General features: G+C 37.3%; 1 protein-coding gene and 1 long non-coding RNA gene across 2 annotated transcripts; both read left to right on the forward strand.

Moving 5' to 3' along the window:
- Positions 1 to 267: 267 nt before the first annotated feature.
- Positions 268 to 1,515, forward strand: LOC110938475. The gene is made up of 2 exons (XR_004861465.1): positions 268 to 736; positions 1,220 to 1,515. It is a non-coding gene; the product is annotated as an uncharacterized LOC110938475 (long non-coding RNA).
- A 5,136-nt stretch (positions 1,516 to 6,651) lies between these two features.
- On the forward strand, positions 6,652 to 9,051 carry LOC110939799 (cytochrome P450 94A1). The gene is made up of 3 exons (XM_022181374.2): positions 6,652 to 7,020; positions 7,161 to 7,538; positions 8,045 to 9,051. Exons 1-3 carry the CDS (start codon positions 6,711 to 6,713, stop codon positions 8,869 to 8,871), a joined length of 1,515 nt encoding a protein of 504 aa, XP_022037066.1. The 5' UTR covers positions 6,652 to 6,710; the 3' UTR covers positions 8,872 to 9,051.
- Positions 9,052 to 21,353: the final 12,302 nt, after the last annotated feature.

Genomic DNA, 21,353 nt, shown 5'->3' on the forward strand with positions numbered 1-21,353 from the left:
ACAACTGTAGATGGTTTTCATTTTAGCGATCCCCTATATATATATATATATATATATATATATATATATATATATAGGATAATGCTCTACAAGAAACCCCATTTTTTTAGGAAACTTAGCAAACCCATTACAAGGCCTACAATTGGCCACGTCATTGATTGGAGATGACAAAATGGATGGTATTTTGGTCTTTTTACATTGCCCTTTCTCTCTCTTCCTGACATTGACATGTTAGTACACATTTCTCTCTCACACATATCTCTCACACACACTTATTCACATTCATATTCAGATCTCTCTCTTCATCAAATCTCTCTCTCATCATTATCTTTTTTTCCCACCACACCACCATCACCACCGCACCACCACCATCATCACCACCATCAATATTGTACCTCCGGCACCACCGTAAACACCTCCAACCCTGTTGCTCAACCCCCACCACCGTTGCACCTTTACCACCGTCGGCCGACCCCCGCTGCACAACCCCCACCACTGCCCCTCCAAAATACCCTAGTGAGTCAAGAAGATGATGAAACAGCAGAATGTGATTCTGAAGATGATTTGAGTTCTGCATCTGATCTTCATGCAACTACTGTTAATTCTTGCTCTGAGAATAAAGGTCAAGAAAATGGAAGCAGTTATAATCCAAATTATCAAAATTACTTTGCTCATCCTCCTCCAAATCAAACTCAACCACTAATCAAGAAAAAAAGAAGTCTTCCAGGCAACCCAGGTTAAATCTCTGAAATATTTAATCTTGTTTATTGGCTTTTTCACAATTTTCAAAAAAAAAGACGAAAAAATGGTGGGTTTTCAATTTTTCATTATTTTTCATTTTTTCAAATGAAAAATATGTTTTTTCAAAGAAAGTATATCATGAATGTTCTAGCAGTTGACCCCCAGGTTGAAAATGGTTAAATCTTTAATCTTTTTTCATGGGTTTTACCGGTGGATATTTGTACTTTGTAACTCTTAAATCAAAAACATATTTATAAAAAAAAAGTAATAATAAATTATGAAATTATGGAATGACAATTGATACAGTTCCTGTCTTTAATAAACTTAAAAATAAATTGTTAAAATTGTTCGGGGCTTTTTGATCTGAATAGTAACTGTTTTTTGTGATGTTATCTGAGAAAAAAAATTCTGGCTATCAATGTGTTAGTATTTATGTCTGGTTAACGACTTAACGGTTATCTTATCTTTTTGTTATTAGGCTGGTGATGGATTCAAGGGAAATAAGATCCAATTCTCGGGACCGTTGGAAAGCTAAGGCAACAAAGGTAGCCGCTGAAAAGCTAAGGCAGACTTTCAAAGGAAGCTCCACCATTTTCTTAGTGCTATGTATTTTTGTTTACTAGTAATATGTAATGTGAGACTCTTCTTGTTTTCTCTAGTACACGATGTTAAAACCGTCTAGACTTAACACATTTTCTGTTGGAGGCGCCCATATTTGTACCTTTACTGTTACAGTTACTATTGAAGTTTATGCATCCATTCTAGAAGTCTTAACACATGTTACAATAGAGGCTTAACACACGTTATATCAGGTTTACTCTGTTGTTATTAAGTTACTATTGGAGTTTATTCATCCACTGTGGAAGTCTTTACACACGTTATAATAGATGCTTAACACACGTTATACATTTCAGTCGCTTAACACATGTTACAGTATGTATATACACATCATGGTGTTTTGGAAACCAATAGCTTATACATGACACCATGTTAGGTTAAACCAAGATTATAACAGAGGGTTAACACATTTTATCCCAGGTATACGGTGTTACGATATTAACTTGTATGTTCCATATTAACTTGTACACGTTTTTACTATCAGTATATGCACATCATAGTGTTTTGCAAACCACTTTCATATACATGAATACAAGTCGGGTTACAACAAGATTATAATGGTGGAGGCGCCCGTATTTGTACCTCTACTGTTACAGTTACTATTGAAGTTTATGCATCCATTCTGGAAGTCTTAACACATGTTATAATAGAGGCTTAACACACGTTATATCATGTTTACTCTGTTGTTTTTAAGTTACTATTGTAGTTTATTCATCCATTATGGAAGTCTTAACACACGTTATAATAGATGCTTAACACACGTTATACATTTTCAGTCACTTTAACATATGTTACAGTATGTATATACACATCATGGTGTTTTGGAAACCACTAGCTTATACTAATGTATTCAGGTATAACAGAGGCTTAACACATTTTATTCAGGTATACGGTGTTACGATATTAACTTGTATGTTCCATGTTAACTTGTTCACGTGTTACGGTCAGTATATGCACATCATGGTGTTTTGCAAACCACTTTCATATACATGAATACAAGTCGGGTTATAATGGATGCTTACATGTTATCATATGTATACAAGTGGGGTTACAACAAGATTACGATATTAACTAAGCTCCCCATTAAACTCATCGCCCCCGTCGACTGTTTTCACCCTTGTCACATGTTAAGCGATTACATGTTCCGAACAGACAAATTGTAACACATGTTAGATCAGTATATACACATCATGGTGTTTTGTAAACCACTAGCTTATACATGAATACAATATTATATATTCCAAAATTACCGGTACATGTGTTACCATAAATGGCTCGTTTCATATTACACGTTACATCATGGTGTTCTGTTACAGCATGAACCACCAACACATGCTATAAATGAACGAAGACATCTTTCCCAAAGGATGTGACTTATTCAATGTCCCCGCATTAACGTCGCCTACATCCATCCAGCTTGTCAATTCAATATCTTTTATGGATCTGTTTCTGTAAATCAACACACATTATATATCATTCTAACAGGTGCTTAACACATGTTATGGGTCTGTCTCTGTAAATCAAGCAACCCAACAAAAAAAAAAACAATTATTGTTAAGATCAAAAGCCCCAAACCAACAAAAAAACCCGTTCAAAATCTCATCCTAAAGTTTTGGATTTATTTAAATCCATCAAGCTTGTCAATTGAATATCTTTATGGGTTTGTTTCTATAAATTAACACACGTTATATAAGATTCTAACAGGGGGCTTAACACATGTTATGAGCCTGAGTCTGTGAATCAAGCAACCAAAAAAAAAAAAACACTTACTGTTCAGATCATAAACCCAAACAAGCAACCCAAACCAACATAAGAACAGCTACTGTTAAGATCAAAAGCCCCTAACAAGCAACCAAACCAACAAAAAAAACTCGTTCAAAATTTCATCCTAAATTTTTTGATTTATTTAAAATACATGAACATTAACCATGGATACCCCATTAACCATTACTAAAACACTTTCAGCACATAAAAACATATTAACAACCATTTCAACAAAAAATCAAGTGTGAAATGATATTTCAAGAACACTTACCGGATCTATACCCGTCCGATGAACACGAAGAAGGGTCTTCAAACCTTCTTCTCTCACACACACTTGAACATTCAAATCTCTCTCTCTCTAAAAAATAAAGATTATAGATGAAGATGATGAAGATTGTTGTTTCTCTCTCTAAAACATCAACTTTCTCTCTCTAAAAACATTTATCTTGTCATCGTTCTCTCTCTAAAGGTTATTGTTTCTCTAATCAACAACACCTGAACACGAAGAAGGGTCTTCAAACCGTCCGGATAAGCTTTTATGGTTGTGGCTATGGTTGTCTTCAAGATCAGGGAAGAAGAAATGGGAAAGAGAAAGAGGAAAGAGAAAGAGGTAAGAGAAAGAGAAGCTTTTATGGTGATTTGATGTTTATGTTACCTACCGAAAATGCCCTTGGATGGTACAAGTTGGCAGTCTTTTGTATTTCCTTTTATTTTTATTAACACCAAAATAATCATGGCCTTTGATCAACTTAGATGTAAGCTAATCAATGGTTCAGAATGGGTTTTCATAGTTTTCTTAAAAAGAAGGGGTTTCTTATCTATCCAAGCCCTATATATATATATATATATATATATATATATATATATATATAGGTAGAGGATCCTGTAAAAAGTGCTCAAAGTGTGAGAAGTGTAAGAAGTGTATTATAACACTATATATAATACTATATAACACCATATAAACACCGTATAACAATATGTAACAACATATAATACTATATAACACTATGTAACACTATATATCATTATATAACAAATATAACACTATACATCTATCATAGACATGTTATCAGACAACCTATAGTGTTATATTTGTTATATAATGATATATAGTGTTACATAGTGTTATATGGTATTATATGGTGTTACATATTGTTATACGGTCTTTATATGGTGTTATATAGTATTATATATAGTGTTATAATACACTTCTTACACTTCTCACACTTTAGACCCTTTTTACACTATCCTTACCCTATATATATATATATATATATATATATATATATATATATATATATATATAGGGAGGGGCTCATGCGAGAACCACCCTTATTGTGAGAACCAATGTGAACACAACCTAAAATAGCTAAAAAAAACCTAAAAAAACTTAACCCCCACCCTCCCCCCCCCCCCAAAAAAAAAACCTAAACCCCCCCCCCCCCAAAAAAAAAGACCTAACCCCCCCCCCCCCAAAAAAAAAAAAAACCTAAACCCCCCCAAGCTAAATGCTAAAAAAAGCTAAAAAAAAACCTAAAAAAAACCTAACCCCACCCCCACCCCACCCCCCAAAAACCTAAACCCCCCCCCCCCTCAAGCTAAAATGCTAAAAACTAAACCCCCAAAAAATCTAAAAAAATCTAAAAAAATCAAAAAAAAAATCTAAAATTTTTTTTGAATTTTTTAATATTTTTTATGTTAAAATCGCTACTTTTAGAAGCCAAAAAAATTTATTTTTTTTTTAAAAAAAATTTTAAAAAAAAATTTTTTTTTTTTGTGGCTTCGAAAAGTAGCGATTTTTTTATAAAACATATTAAAAAATTCAAAAAAAAAATTTGTGTGTGATTTTTAGCTATTTTTAGGCATTTTTGGTATGTTCACATTGGTTCTCGCGTGATGAAACAATGGTTAACCGGGCAGGGTTAACACACTGGTCTCGTCAAGAAGGGTTAATCCCTTCCTCTCGAGGATCGCTGGCTGGATGCCGTGACTCGTAACAAGTAGGATAGGGTGGGGGGTGCTCCTTGTTACCACTCTCCGGCGTGAGAATCAGTAGTTTGCTTGGGAAGCAAAGTAAGATAGTAGTAGTAGTGAGAGAGTTGTGAAGAGATCAACCACCGGTGATCCAGCCAGCGATCCTCGAGAGGAAGGGATTAACCCTTCTTGACGAGACCAGTGTGTTAACCCTGCCCGGTTAACCATTGTTTCATCATCGCGGTTCTCACAATAAGAGGTGGTTCTCGCATGATCTTCTATATATATATATATATATATATATATATATATATATATATATATATATATATATAAGGTTATGGTAAAATGAAAATTTATACGAGTTGTGAAAACTTATAGAACTCAGCATTACGAAAGGTTTTTTCAATTTTTTTTTTACTAAAAATCTTTAAAAATTCAACTTTTCCAAAAAAAACTAGTTTTTTTTTCATTTACGGCAGTCGTAAATACCATAAAAGTGATGTAATGCTTATGTCATCAACTTTTTACAGCTGCTGTAAGGGACCGAAAAACACCACTTCGATTTTTTACGGCAGCATTTCTAAACATTTTAATCTAGGGGTGTAAAATATAAAGGCGAAACTCGCACGGGAAAGCCGAGTTCTATAAATTCTCACAACTCGGAGTGGTTTTCCGTTGATCTTAATCCTATATATATATATATAGGGTGAAGATCATTTAGAAACCACCATTTATTATGAGAACCAGTGTGAACACAGCTAAAACCACTTAAAAAAACTTAAAACACACACAATTTTTTTAAATAAAAAGTTAGGTTTTTCTTGTTTTTGGGTGGTGATGAAGTGAGGGATTTATTGTTTGTTTTAGGTTTATTTTAATTGTGTTTACACTAGTTCTAGTGATTCTCACATTAAAACCCTAGAATGGGTTATCAAGGCAATCTGAGTGGTTTTCTCAATTTTACTATAAAATATAAAGATATAAGAGCTTTTTCCAAATACAACGTGAATACTCTTGTGTATATGAAATTATATTCACTTCATATATCTATTTCATATATTTTTTTTAGTGGAATAAAAAGAAGTTATAATAAAAATATTATATTATTGAATAGAGACAGATATAATGTGAATTGGATATGTGTGGGTTTTAAAAGATGAACAAATTTATGTGTCTTTTAGTTAATTATATAGATGAAAATGAGGATTCCAATATGAATGGTCACGTGTGTTTACTTTAGGGACTTTCTATTTTGAAAATTAGTTGCGAATAAAATCACGACAGTAAAATTTATTTTTTAAGGGTTCGCAAACTCTATTGGGAAATTAGACATTTCAGTAATCTAAAATCTTAAAATCCATTATATGAGGAAATTAATTCTAATTTTAATTGGTTACCCAACCAAACACTATTCCAATTTGAATTTCACAACTAATTAAGTTGATTAGATTGCTAAACCAAACACTATTCCAATTTGAATTCCACAACTAAGTTAATTAGATTGCTAAATTGTAGATACAAATGGTTGTACGTGTGAATTATCTATAATCTACTATGTATTATTTATATAAAGTAAAACGAACGGTTCTCCTACAGCTTCCATTATAACCATGGAGATGACATCTTTCCTTTTAATCTTCTTCTTCTTTCTCCTCATCTACTCATTCTTCTTCCTCTTCAACCCAACAAACTCCAAATCCACCCCTCAATCCGGCTTCAAACACTATCCAATATTCGGAACCCTACCCGAATTCCTCCTAAACCGCCACCGGTTTCTCGACTGGAGCACCCAAGTCCTCTCTCAATGTCCAACGAACACGGCCGTCTTCAGCCGACCCGGAAAAGTCAATGGCGTCATAACCGCCAACCCGGCAAACGTCGAACATATGCTCAAGACCAACTTTGAGAACTACCCGAAAGGTATTTAGAGAATATATTGCTAGGGTTTATTATTATATTACGACTATAGTTAAGAAATACTTTTAAATTAGATATGCTTTGTATACTATATAGTTGATTACTAATATTCAATCCTAACAATCTATTCTCTAATTATAAAGGAACCCGGTTTATTTCTCTACTTGAAGACTTCTTGGGCCGTGGCATCTTCAACTCCGATGGCGAAACGTGGCGGGCGCAGCGTAAAACCGCTAGCTATGAGTTCAACACGCGGTCCCTTCGGAACTTTGTGATGGAAACGGCGGCCGTAGAGCTACATACGCGGTTCGTGCCGGTTCTTGAAAGGGCTGCGGCTTTGAACAAGGTTGTTGATCTTCAAGATCTTCTTGAAAGGTACTCTTTCGATAATATATGTAAGGTGGCCTTCAATTTCGACCCCGGTTGTCTCGCCGGAGATGGAACTTCCGGTAGTGAGTTCATGAAAGCTTTTGAAGAAGCTGCAACGCTTAGTTCTGGAAGATTTATGTATGTTTTACCAGGTTTGTAAGCAAATAAAGTTATCTAGTATAATCTCACTTGCGGTCGGTTGTGTTCATGAACTGCTTGAAACCAAGCGAACCGCCTAAACCGGTCTGAAATATGTATGGCCAGTTCGGTTTAATTGTTTGACGGTTTATGGTTTGGTTTACAGTTTGAAACTTAAAACCGATCATTAACTTTTGTTATTTGTTTATATTTTTTATTTTAGGAATACAAACTTATGTGTATATGCTATATTCACAAACAGTTTTTATATTTTTCCAAATTTACTAAAAAAATATAGAAAATGTTTTCTTTCTAAAACCGTAAAACAAACTGTTAAACGTAAAAACAAAGTTACCGGTTTGGTCCAAAATTTTCCTAATAACAAAGTTACCGGTTCGGTCCAAAATTTTCATCAAAACTAACTGAACATAACCGTGAAATAGTGAGGTGGCATCCCGAGCCAATTTTTTCTTTGTTATTGAAAATACAAAGTATAACAATACTATTAACATGTTATCAGGACTGTACAAGATCAAAAAACTGTTGAATTTCGGTTCCGAATCAAAGCTACAAAAATCAATCGCTACTGTTCATAAATTCGCGGACGACATTATACAATCGCGAATAACAGAAAGCGCGAAAGAACCCAATGATGATCTGTTATCCCGGTTCATGAACATATCCGCTTACTCCCCAGAGTTTTTGAGGGACATAGTCATAAGTTTCATATTAGCAGGCCGCGATACAACGTCATCCGCACTCACATGGTTCTTCTGGATATTATCTTCACATCCAGAAGTAAAACTGAAAATACTGGAGGAACTGAAAACGCTCCGCCTTAGCAAAAGTGATCAGAACTCTTACGAGTTTGACGACCTTCGACAGATGCATTACCTACACGCCGCGATATCAGAGGCAATGCGGCTGTTCCCACCGGTTCCAGTGGACACAAAAGCATGCCTAAAACCCGACGTGTTGCCAGACGGGACGTTTGTTGGGGAAGGGTGGTTTGTTACATATCATACATATGCAATGGGACGGATGGAGAGTGTTTGGGGGACGGATTGCAACGAGTTTAGGCCGGAGAGGTGGTTGGAAGAGGAGAATGGTGGTGGAATGGTGGTGTATAGGCCGGAAAATCCGTTTAAATATCCGGTGTTTCATGGTGGAGCAAGAGTGTGTTTAGGGAAAGAAATGGCGTATACGCAAATGAAGCTGGTGGCGGCGACGATTATGGAGGTGTTTGAGGTGGAGTTGGAGGTGGTGGAAAAGAAGGTGCCGGAGCATGTGTTGTCGTTGACGATGAGGATGAAGGATGGGTTGAAGGTGAGGGTTAGGAAAAGATGAAGTGGTCCATTGATGTATCATGCAAGTGTTGAGTGGGTGACATTTTGGTGTCAAAAATGGTTATGTCACTTATTATATACTTTATGTATAAAGTTAAAGTTACCATATGTGGTTACAATAATGTCCAATATGTCCATATATTCTGATTGAGATCAGTAGGTTAAAATTAGTTATCATGTGTCATGTTGAAACTGAAATATTAGAGTATGGGGTGTAGAGTGGTTTGGGTTGTGGGCATTGCTTGACACGTACACGTGATAGGTGTGGGCTCTACCAGTCCACATCTAAAAAAGTGGGGTGTGAAAGGGGCGTGGCCAGGCTGGCGTTGGGGTGCCATGTGGCACCCAATTTTCTTTATGCCAAACGGTCATTAACACCCAGCCAACCATCGCCAAACACGTCACCCTAGGCCAACGCCCTACGCCAAGCACTATTGTCACGACAAGCGGACAACGCCTACCAAAACACTAACCCGGGGTGGTGTACCTGGCGTTAAAGGATCCACCGGTCTTAGATGATAAAGTGTATCTTGAATGAGAAGGATATCTCTAATTGAGAAACATAAATATAGAACTAGTGGTCTTGGTTGCAGTTGCAGATGTGTCGGGTTGACACTTTAATAGATTTAATGATATAATTTGGCGGGTTGAGAGGTTCATAGGGTGATTTAGACACGACTCGTATTTTTATTTGTGTTTAACGCACCAACACTAACCAGGAGAGCTGGACACACTATAATGTGTATTGTGTTTTGTAGTTAAACAATCAATAACTACAAATTAGTTACATTTTGATATATTAGAAAGAATTATACATATATTGTTTGATTGTTGAATTTTGAAAAGATATCGACAACTTTGATTGTCGGGGCATCCTAAAAACAGGGGAAACTCTGCCCGATTTTCGTTAAAAATCCAAAACACGGCACGTAATTATGATTTAAAAGCGACACTTGACGAGATCCGGGTTTTATTATAAACTAAATATAAAGATATCTTTATTTTGGCGACGTTTTACGAAACACAAAACGGAAACTTTAAACGTTTTGTTAATAACTCGGTAGAGCTCGGACACGTAGTTTAGCTACGTTGATTTAATTAGAAACTTATAAGTGATTCCTTGTTAGGAATGCTATAGTTGCACGCTAGCGAGTCACGTTCTTGGAAAAACATCACGGAATCACGTTAAACTAGCGTTGCACAGGAATGTCAAGGTGAGTTCATAACCCCCACTTTTTACTGTTTCACATTTTTATAAAATGTTTTTTGGGGTGGAAAGACATGCAAGTTTTGCAAAATCACACAAGGTTTTGATAAATGAATATCACATATTTATAAACCATTTTGCGACAGGATTTCAACGAACTCAAATGGTTTACTAAAAGATTATGCTAAATATACCGGTTTTATAAAAACATAAGTGTTTTTCGAAACATGCATGAGTATTAATAACACGAATGACATGGGCAAAGGCCCAAGGACATGGGCAGAGGCCCAAGGACACAGGGGAGGAACCAAAGGGGGGTCAGGAGGGTCCGTTGACCCTCCGGTCACCGGAACTTTGTTAATTTTTATTTATAAATTTTGAGTTTTTAAAGAACAAACTTAAAGATGGATCCCCTAATTTGAACCGGTATAGAATATAAGTTTATGATGACCCCCTAACTAAATCGTTCTGGTTCCGCCACTAAAGAACATAAATAACTCACACATTATACGTTAACTAGGGTATGGTTAAGCTAGGGAATAGACTGTTAGATCATGTGAGCGAATAGTAATCTCTCTTAAGTGCCATTAATCTTGTATAAGACCGAGGGCAAAAGTGGTAGATCTATCGGGTGTGGCGAGCCCCACTCTTGGGTCCTTGTGTGGCCCATCTAGTGCTTTTGTTGTTCTAACTGTTACACCCTTATATTTATACTAGAATTAATAGCTAATTTATACCAAAAGATAATAGTTCAACATAAGTTTCAAAAATGTTACACTACTTAGTCTACTAAGAACTAAAATAGAACGTACTAAGTGTATTTAAGAAATTTGTTTACAACCCAAGAACAAAAATTTAAACAAGTTCAAACATAGCGGAAGCTTCAAAGTGGAGTGTTCGGTTCATCATCAAGTCGCTTGATCGCCATCCATGAGACCACCTAATTATCTATGAATCAACAAATAAGTCATTAGCTATGACGTTTATGAATGATAAGATTTCAAGGTTTAACTTCACTTTGAAACAACAAAAGTATAAAAGTTTTCCAGGCTCCACCGTAATTTACGGTGCCACCGTAAATTACGGTGAGTGCTGGAAATCCTTGGATCCACCGTAACACAGTAGAAAACCACCGTAAAACATTGGTCTCTACCGTAATTTACGGTGACACCGTAAATTACGGTAGCACCTGGGAATCCATGTTTTTGTTTGGTTTGAGCAATTCAACCAAAATCCCAACTCTCGGGTTTCAACATTCTGCATCATCAATGTAGTAAAAAACTGATATTTCTAGTACGTCATAATATGACCTCTACATACATCAATTTATCATGTTTGGAATGTACGTCATGTTTTACTTGATTATTTGACCCGTTTGGCTTGTCTACGGAATTCCTTCCTTTATGACAACTACCAACGAGCTTAGTTCGTTATTCAAACAAGTATTCAATACAACAATGCTTTCGCTTTAATTCAAAATAACTAGTAACTTTGATAATCAACTACAATAGTCTAATTTCACATAATGTAACGAGTCATGTTACATACCTTAGTGCACGCCCTTCAAACGAGAATCACCACCGGCTTGCCCGCTCGACGTCCCGGTATCTTGTCCTATAGAGTTCATTTATAAGACATGTTTAGAACCCTCTTTAGGCATCATTTCGCATAATATACCGAAACATCTTAATTAGGCGTTAAGGCTTCAAATTTCTATTTATCAGCCTTCTTTGAGGCATTTCAACAAACACCTTGAGGGCAGAATTTCTATATTATTCATATTCATGTTTATGGATTGCTTAGTAGTTAACTTAACTTCAATTAAGCCATCATATATCATGTAAACATCACATCTTTTCTGGAACTATCTTCTAAGGTCGAATTTTACTAGTATAACCACTAAGAACCCTAGAAATCATCATCATCTTGTAAAACCCACAACCCACCTTCAAGGTGTTCATGGAGTTTTCTAAATTTGGTCATGATTTCACATGTAATTGGTTGAGTCTAACCTCTAAACACCAAATAGATTCTAAATTAACCAAATAACACTCATGCAACATCAATTTTCCAGATTTCACTACATCATGAGAAATTCAAACAAAGAATTAACACAAGTTTTTACATACCTTGGAATCCTCTCGTGATGAGGATCACTAATCTATGTTTAGATTTCGTTTTTGATCAGATTTGAGCTTTCAATTTGATGTTTTTGTGAGTTTAGGGTTTTGGAATGGGGGTGTCGCCCCCTACTGCTTTCTGATCGACCAACACTCCAATTTTGGAGTGTTTGGTTACTAATTGTAATTTAGTTTTAACTTTTGACAATTCCAGCCCCTCAACTTTGTTCTACACATTATTTAGTAGCCTTTAACCTTTCATGAGTTATTTCTAGTCTATCAACTAACTAGGTTAAAGGTTTCTAGTTAGTAAACTCCCGTTTATTAATAATTTAAAATTTTAACATAAAGTTTTATATTTTCGGGGTGTTACAAGTCCACCCCCCTTAAAAAGGGTTTCGTCCTCGAAACCGAATTACATACCAAATAATGTAGGGTGGAGTCGCCGCATTTCTTCCTCGGACTCCCATGTAGTGTCTGACCCTTTTCTGTGCTCCCATTTGACTTTGACTTGACTTATTATCTTGTTCCTCAAACTTTTCTCCTTACGATCTAAAATCGCAATTGGTTTTACCGCATAGTTGAGGCTGTTATCCACCTCGATGTCATCGTAGTGGATATGAGCAGTTTCGTCGGCCAAACATTTTCGAAGATGTGATACGTGGAATGTGCTATGAATTCCACTCAACTCTTCGGGTAATTCAAGTCGATAAGCCACTTTACCGACCCGTTCAGTGATTTTAAATGGTCCAATAAATCTCGGGCTTAACTTTCCCCTTTTTCTAAATCTAATGATACCCTTCCATGGGGAAACCTTTAGCATGACCATATCGCCAACCTGAAACTCAATTGGTCTTTTTCTTTTATCTGCGTATGCCTTTTGCCGGTCTTGAGCCGCTTTCAAGTGTGCCCGAACTATGTCAATTTTCGCATTTGTAGCTCGGATTACATCGGTTGGCGCTAGCCCCCGCGGACCCACTTCTCCCCAACATACCGGAGTTCGACACTTTCTGCCATATAATAGCTCATACGGGGCCATCTTAATGCTCGCGTGATAGCTATTGTTATATGCAAATTCGACCAAGGGTAAATGGACATCCCAACTACCCCCAAAGTCAATAATGCAAGCCCGCAGCATATCACCCAATGTTTGTATTGTTCTTTCGCTCTGCCCATCCGTTTGTGGATGGTAAGCAGTGCTAAGAAACAATTTAGTCCCCATCTGTTCTTGGAATTCACGCCAGAATTTCGAAGTAAACCGAGTATCTCTATCTGACACAATGGATATCGGTACCCCATGCCTGGCTATGATTTCATTGGTGTAAACCTCCGACATTTTCTCGGACGTATAAGTCTCACGAATCGGAATAAAGTGAGCACTCTTAGTTAATCTATCCACGACTACCCAAATAGCATCAAAGCCACGACTTGTTTTAGGCAGTTTGGTCAATAGGTCCGTCGTAATTTGCTCCCATTTTCAAACCGGAATTTCTAACGGTTGAAGTTTACCATATGGTTTTTGGTGTTCTGCCTTGACTTGTAGGCACGTCAAACACTTCTCCACGTATTTCACCGTGTCCCGCTTCATTCCCGGCCACCAATAGTTTTGCTTCAAGTCATGATACATCTTGGTCGCTCCCGGGTGAATGGAATAACGGGATTTATGAGCTTCATCCGGTAGAAGCTTTTTAACCCCACATGTGTTAGGGACCCAGATTCTATTAAAGCGAGTCTTCAGGCCGTGACTGCCTACCTCTAGGTCCTTAACTTGGCCGATAATTCTTTCCTTTTTCCAGTTTTCCGTCTTTACAGCTTCATCTTGTGCTTCTCGAATTCGTTCTAGCAAGCTTGAAGTCACAACCAGTTGCATAGATCGTACCCGTATTGGGGCATAATCTGTTTTGCGGCTCAGCGCATCGGCCACTACATTAGCCTTTCCTGGGTGATAACGTATTTCACAATCGTAATCCTTCACCGTTTCCAGCCACCGCCTTTGTCGCATATTTAGCTCCTTCTGATCGAAGAAGTATTTTAAACTCTTGTGGTCGGTGAATATGGTGCACTTTACTCCGTACAAGTAGTGCCTCCATATTTTTAATGCAAACACTACCGCCGCCAACTCGAGATCGTGCGTAGGATATTTCTGTTCGTGTACCTTTAATTGCCTCGAGGCATAGGCTATAACCTTGCCCCGTTGCATCAATACACATCCGAGTCCCGATAGTGAAGCATCTGAATAAACCTCCATGTCTTCAACTCCGTCCGGTAGTGTTAGTACCGGAGCTTGAGTTAACCTTTCTTTTAGCGTTTGAAACGCTTTCTCTTGTTCAACACCCCAGATGAATCTTTCTGTCTTTCGGGTCAGCTTGGTTAATGGTGACGCAATCTTGGAGAAATCTTAAATAAATCTCCTATAGTATCCCGCAAGTCCCAAAAAGCTTCTAATTTCAGAAGGGTTCTTTGGGGGATTCCATTTTGACACCGCCTTAATCTTTGACGGATCCACCAGTACTCCGTCGGCACTTATAATGTGGCCAAGAAATTGTACCTCTCGTAACCAAAAGGCACATTTAGAGAATTTTGCGTATAGCTTTTCTCGTCTAAGGGTTTCTAACACTTCCTGTAGGTGATGTACGTGTTCAGCTTCACTTTTTGAATATACCAATATATCATCGATAAACACGATGACCGACTTATCCAGCATTGGTTTGCAAACCCGGTTCATGAGGTCCATGAAAGCCGCGGGTGCGTTTGTTAGCCCGAATGGCATCACGAGGAATTCGTAATGTCCGTATCTCGTGCGGAAAGCCGTTTTCGGCACATCTTCTTCTTTGACCTTTAATTGATGATACCCCGATCTAAGATCAATTTTAGAAAACCAGCTCGCACCTTGTAGTTGGTCGAATAAATCGTCTATCCTCGGGAGCGGGTATCGGTTCTTTACCGTGAGTTTGTTTAACTCCCGGTAATCGATACACATGCGCATACTCCCGTCTTTCTTTCTCACGAACAATACTGGTGTGACCCAAGGAGACACACTCGGCCTTATGAATCCCTTGTCAAGCAGGTCTTGGATTTGGGACATCAGTTCTTGCAATTCTGACGGCGCAAGTCGGTACGGGGCTTTTGCTATGGGTTTCGCGCCCGGAATCAATTTGATCCCAAACTCTACTTCCCGTTCGGGTGGTATCCCCGGCAAATCTTCCGGAAAAACATCTTCATAATCTCGTACTACCGGTACATCTCCAATTTTTCGTGATTCTTTTTCGGGTTCATTTGCGTATATCATAAATGCTTTGCATCCTTGCTTCATTAGCTTGTGTGCTTTCAACATTGAGCATACAATGGGATTGCCTCCTTTCTCGCCATAGATGGTGACGTGTTTCCCGCTCGGAGATGTCAGTTTTATCTCTTTACGGAAACACATGACCTTTGCATGGTGTCGAGATAGCCGATCCATCCCAACGACGACTTGAAATTCTCCCATTGACATCGGGATTAGATTTATCAAATATTCTTCATCGTCAATGCTTAGTTTGCAATTTTCACATACATCGCAAACAATAAAACTTTTATTATTACCTATCTCTACTTCTAAGGGCACAGGTAATTTAGTTAGAATAAATGAAGGATGTCGAATAAATCCATATGAAACAAAGGATTTATTCGCACCCGTATCAAATAACACACGTGCAGGAATCGAGTTTACAGTAAATATACCTGAGACCACGTCAGGTTCAATCTTTGCTTCTGCGGCGGTTAGTTGAAAAGATCTTGCCTTTGCTTTAGGGGTTTCACCCTTCTGTTCCTGCCCACCCTTCTTTTCAACCAATTCCGGGCATTCAGATTTCTTATGACCCGTTCGATAACAATTGTAACAAACCGTTACCTTCTCCGGGCATGATAAGGCTATATGTCCCGTTTTCTTGCATATAGGACAAGGCTTATCCTTGTAATGACATTCGCCTCTATGGCCCTTCCCGCAAATTTTGCAACTCGGTGACCCGCCTTTCGTATCAGATTTCTTTGAGCTCTCACTTGTTCGTGCCTTTTTAGTAGGGCTGGGATTTACATCAGGTGCCCTCCGTTCACCCCTTTCGATACTCTTTTTCAGCTCTATTTCCCTCTCCCGAGCAGCATTTATAATCTCGGTAAGGGTCTCGTATTTGGAAGGGGTGATAAACTCCCTATACTCGGCACTCAACATGTTATGATAGTAGTATATATCTTTTGTTCTTCGTTTGTCACAAGATCATCACAAAACTTCATTTTATCCATAAACGTTGCCGTGATCTTGTCTATGGTCTCGTTTTTGTGCCTGAGCTGCATGAATTCTTGCTTGATTTTATTCATAACCGCTTTGGGGCTATGATGCTTCAGAAATGGCGTCTTGAATTCATCCCAAGTCATGATCTTAACAGCTTCAATACCGATCTCTCTCTTCTTGTTATCCCACCAATCTTTTGCTTGATTTCTTAGTTGACCCGTACCATAGGCTACATAGTCATTTACATCACAATGGGTTCTCTCGAATACCCCTTCGATATCACTTAGCCATCTTTGGCACACTATTGGGTCAACCTCCCCATTGTATATCGGTGGTTTACAAGCCATGAATTCCTTGTATGAACAAGGTTTCCGTCCTCCATGTTTTTCCTTTTCAAGTTTTGAGTCGTCTTCTAATTTCTTGATTCTATCTTCTACCATTGATAGAACTGTGTTTTGAATTCTATCAATGAAGCCTGTCAGACTGTTTTCGATTGCCTTTCCAACCTCTTCGGCAATCGCCTCCCTGACTTGTTCGATGACTCTTGGCACCGCATCATCATTACCTTTATCAGCCATCTTCGTTTCTGAAATGTTTACACAAGTTGTTAAAACATCCCATTTATAACACATGCTGTTCTTGTTTGATTCTATCAAGTTCATAACTTGATTTAGTCGTTCTTGCTTTTGATTCAATCAAGTTCACAACTTGATTTGATCGTTCTTGCTGTTGATTCAATCAAGTTCACAACTTGATTTGATCATTCTTGCTGTTGATTCAATCAAGTTCACAACTTGATTTGATCGTTCTTGCTGTTGATTCAATCAAGTTCACAACTTGATTTGATCGTTCTTGCTGTTGATTCAATCAAGTTCACAACTTGATTCAATCGTTCTTGCTGTTGATTGAGCTTACTTGCTCTTTTCATGCATATTTGTTCATTTCTCATTCTTTACGTAATATAAGATTTATTAACTGAAATTAGTTCTTACCGGATGGTCGATCAAGCTTGAACCGAACACTTATTGACAACCTGTGGCTCTGATTACCAACTTGTTACACCCTTATATTTATACTAGAATTAATAGCTAATTTATACCAAAAGATAATAGTTCAACATAAGTTTCAAAAATGTTACACTACTTAGTCTACTAAGGACTAAAATAGAACGTACTAAGTGTATTTAAGAAATTTGTTTACAACCCAAGAACAAAAATTTAAACAAGTTCAAACATAGCGGAAGCTTCAAAGTGGAGTGTTCGGTTCATCATCAAGTCGCTTGATCGCCATCCATGAGACCACCTAATTACCTATGAATCAACAAATAAGTCATTAGCTATGACGTTTATGAATGATAAGATTTCAAGGTTTAACTTCACTTTGAAACAACAAAAGTATAAAAGTTTTCCAGGCTCCACCGTAATTTACGGTGCCACCGTAAATTACGGTGAGTGCTGGAAATCCTTGGATCCACCGTAACACAGTAGAAAACCACCGTAAAACATTGGTCTCTACCGTAATTTACGGTGACACCGTAAATTACGGTAGCACCTGGGAATCCATGTTTTTGTTTGGTTTGAGCAATTCAACCAAAATCCCAACTCTCGGGTTTCAACATTCTGCATCATCAATGTAGTAAAAATCTGATATTTCTAGTACGTCATAATATGACCTCTACATACATCAATTTATCATGTTTGGAATGTACGTCATGTTTTACTTGATTATTTGACCCGTTTGGCTTGTCTACGGAATTCCTTCCTTTATGACAACTACCAACGAGCTTAGTTCGTTATTCAAACAAGTATTCAATACAACAATGCTTTCGATTCAATTCAAAATAACTAGTAACTTTGATAATCAACTACAATAGTCTAATTTCACATAATGTAACGAGTCATGTTACATACCTTAGTGCACGCCCTTCAAACGAGAATCACCACCGGCTTGCCCGCTCGACGTCCCGGTATCTTGTCCTATAGAGTTCATTTATAAGACATGTTTAGAACCCTCTTTAGGCATCATTTCGCATAATATACCGAAACATCTTAATTAGGCGTTAAGGCTTCAAATTTCTATTTATCAGCTTTCTTTGAGGCATTTCAACAAACACCTTGAGGGCAGAATTTCTATATTATTCATATTCATGTTTATGGATTGCTTAGTAGTTAACTTAACTTCAATTAAGCCATCATATATCATGTAAACATCACATCTTTTCTGGAACTATCTTCTAAGGTCGAATTTTACTAGTATAACCACTAAGAACCCTAGAAATCATCATCATCTTGTAAAACCCACAACCCACCTTCAAGGTGTTCATGGAGTTTTCTGAATTTGGTCATGATTTCACATGTAATTGGTTGAGTCTAACCTCTAAACACCAAATAGATTCTAAATTAACCAAATAACACTCATGCAACATCAATTTTCCAGATTTCACTACATCATGAGAAATTCAAACAAAGAATTAACACAAGTTTTTACATACCTTGGAATCCTCTCGTGATGAGGATCACTAATCTATGTTTAGATTTCGTTTTTGATCAGATTTGAGCTTTCAATTTGATGTTTTTGTGAGTTTAGGGTTTTGGAATGGGGGTGTCGCCCCCTACTGCTTTCTGATCGACCAACACTCCAATTTTGGAGTGTTTGGTTACTAATTGTAATTTAGTTTTAACTTTTGACAATTCCAGCCCCTCAACTTTGTTCTACACATTATTTAGTAGCCTTTAACCTTTCATGAGTTATTTCTAGTCTATCAACTAACTAGGTTAAAGGTTTCTAGTTAGTAAACTCCCGTTTATTAATAATTTAAAATTTTAACATAAAGTTTTATATTTTCGGGGTGTTACACTAACCGGGTGGATCGAGGGAAATTCACTAGGGTTGAGTGCTTCCTATGACGCCGCATATATTAATGTCCTTGCAAAACATTAATGATCTGTTCATAGACGCTTACATACCAGTTTTTGATACTCGGATTTCCAATGTTTTTAAGATTCATTTGATAAAAACTCACAAATACAGGATTTACGAATTCTGGTAACGTTTTTAAACTTATGTATAAGTAAGAGGACAGGTTGGTCATGCTTACAAAGACTCTTTTGGGCTCAACCCATTCTCTCTCGTGCAATGCACAAAGAATCTCGTGGGCTAGACCGACAGTTTTCATATAACATGCCGAGAAAATGATTTTACTAAATTTTCTCCACAACTTTTAAACCGGTAAACAAAAAGATTTGTTTAAAATCTTTTTCCAAAACAAACTATGAACTCGCTCAACTTTATGTTGACTTTTTCGCATGTTCTTTCTCAGGTTGCATTTTCAAAACTATGGCACGGTTGGAATATGAGAACCCATGGGGATTCGAGTGCTTAGTAGGCGTTCAACTTTCTAGAAGTCTTAGCTTAAACACTTCCGCTGTGCGATGAACATACCAGTCCAGTGGGTGTGACATACCATTTTCACCAATCATAAGAGTTTAAGATATGTCTTCGGGCAAAAGGAATTAAATATGAGACAAAGACGCTGGATGGAGATACTTAGTGATTACGATTGTAATATCCAGTATCATGCAGGAAAGGCTAATGTAGTAGCCGATGCTTTAAGTTGAAAGTATCACGAAAAGCCAAAAAGAGTACGTTTTTTTAAATTAAATCTACAAGTAGATTTAAATGAACAAATTAGAAAAGCACAAGAATCAGTAATCAAGGACGATACTGAAAACTTGAAATGAATGATTAAGGAATTAGAACAAGGAACCAATGGAATATGGAGATTCCATAAGAAAAGAATGTGGATACCTAAACTAGGAAACCTGCGCCACCGTATATTAGAAGAAGCCCATAAGTCTAAATATACGATGCATCCTGGAAGTGATAAGATGTATCAGGACTAAAGAAAGAATTTCTGGTGGATAGGAATGAAAAATGATATAGCAGCTTATGTTGCCAAGTGTCTAACCTGTTCACAGGTTAAAGTTGAGCATCAGAAACCCTCAGGCTTGTTGCAACAGTTAGAAATGCCGATTTGGAAGTGGGAATTGATAACAATGGATTTTGTTACCAAATTACCCAAGACAAAAAAAATGTAATAATACAATCAGGGTGATTGTAGATAGGTTAACCAAATCAGCTCATTTCCTACCAATGAAGGAAACCTTTAGTATGGAACAGTTAGCCAAGTTATATGTAAATGAAATAGTTTCATTACATGGAATTCCTTTATCAATTGTTTCTGTTAGAGATAGCCGTTTTACTTCTCATTTTTGGATAAGTTTCCAAAAAGCAATGGGAACCAAGCTAAATCTAAACACCGCTTATCATCCTCAAACGGACGGACAAAGCAAAAGGACAATTCAGACAATGGAGGATATACTTAGAGCTTGTGTAATTGATTTCGGAAGAAATTAGGACGATCATTTACCACTAATAGAATTTTCCTACAATAACAGCTATCATACCAGCATCAATGTTGCGCCATTCGAAGCACTCTACGCACGAAAGTGCCGAACTTTAGTCTGTTGGGCAGAGATTGGAGAAAAGCAACTGTCTGGGCCAGATATAGTACAAGAAACAACAAACAAGATTATTCAAGTCAAGGAACGACTGAAAGCAGCACGTGATCGACAAAAGAGTTATGCTGACAACAGGCGAAAGCCGTTGGAATTTCAGGTAGGTGATAAGGTATTATTAAAGGTCTCTCCTTGGAAAGGAGTTGTCAGATTCATCAAAAGGGGAAAGCTAAGCCCCAGGTTGTTGGACCTTTTGAGATTATTAAAAGAATAGGACCTGTAGCCTATCAGCTACAACTGCCAGAGGAAATGGCAGGAATACATGATGTATTTCATGTATGTAACCTCAAGAAGTGTTTAGCTGATGGATCA

This window comes from Helianthus annuus, chromosome 6 (genome assembly GCF_002127325.2).
Source record: "Helianthus annuus cultivar XRQ/B chromosome 6, HanXRQr2.0-SUNRISE, whole genome shotgun sequence".
Taxonomy (NCBI): Eukaryota; Viridiplantae; Streptophyta; class Magnoliopsida; order Asterales; family Asteraceae; genus Helianthus; species Helianthus annuus.

Bases quoted from the DNA above. Each gene is read 5' to 3' on its own strand.
- LOC110939799 (XM_022181374.2), top strand. From the start codon at position 6,711: ATGGAGATGACATCTTTCCTTTTAATCTTCTTCTTCTTTCTCCTCATC. The intron at 7,021-7,160 runs GTATTTAGAGAA...CTAATTATAAAG, and splicing joins CTTTGAGAACTACCCGAAAG to GAACCCGGTTTATTTCTCTA. The intron at 7,539-8,044 runs GTTTGTAAGCAA...ACATGTTATCAG, and splicing joins ATTTATGTATGTTTTACCAG to GACTGTACAAGATCAAAAAA.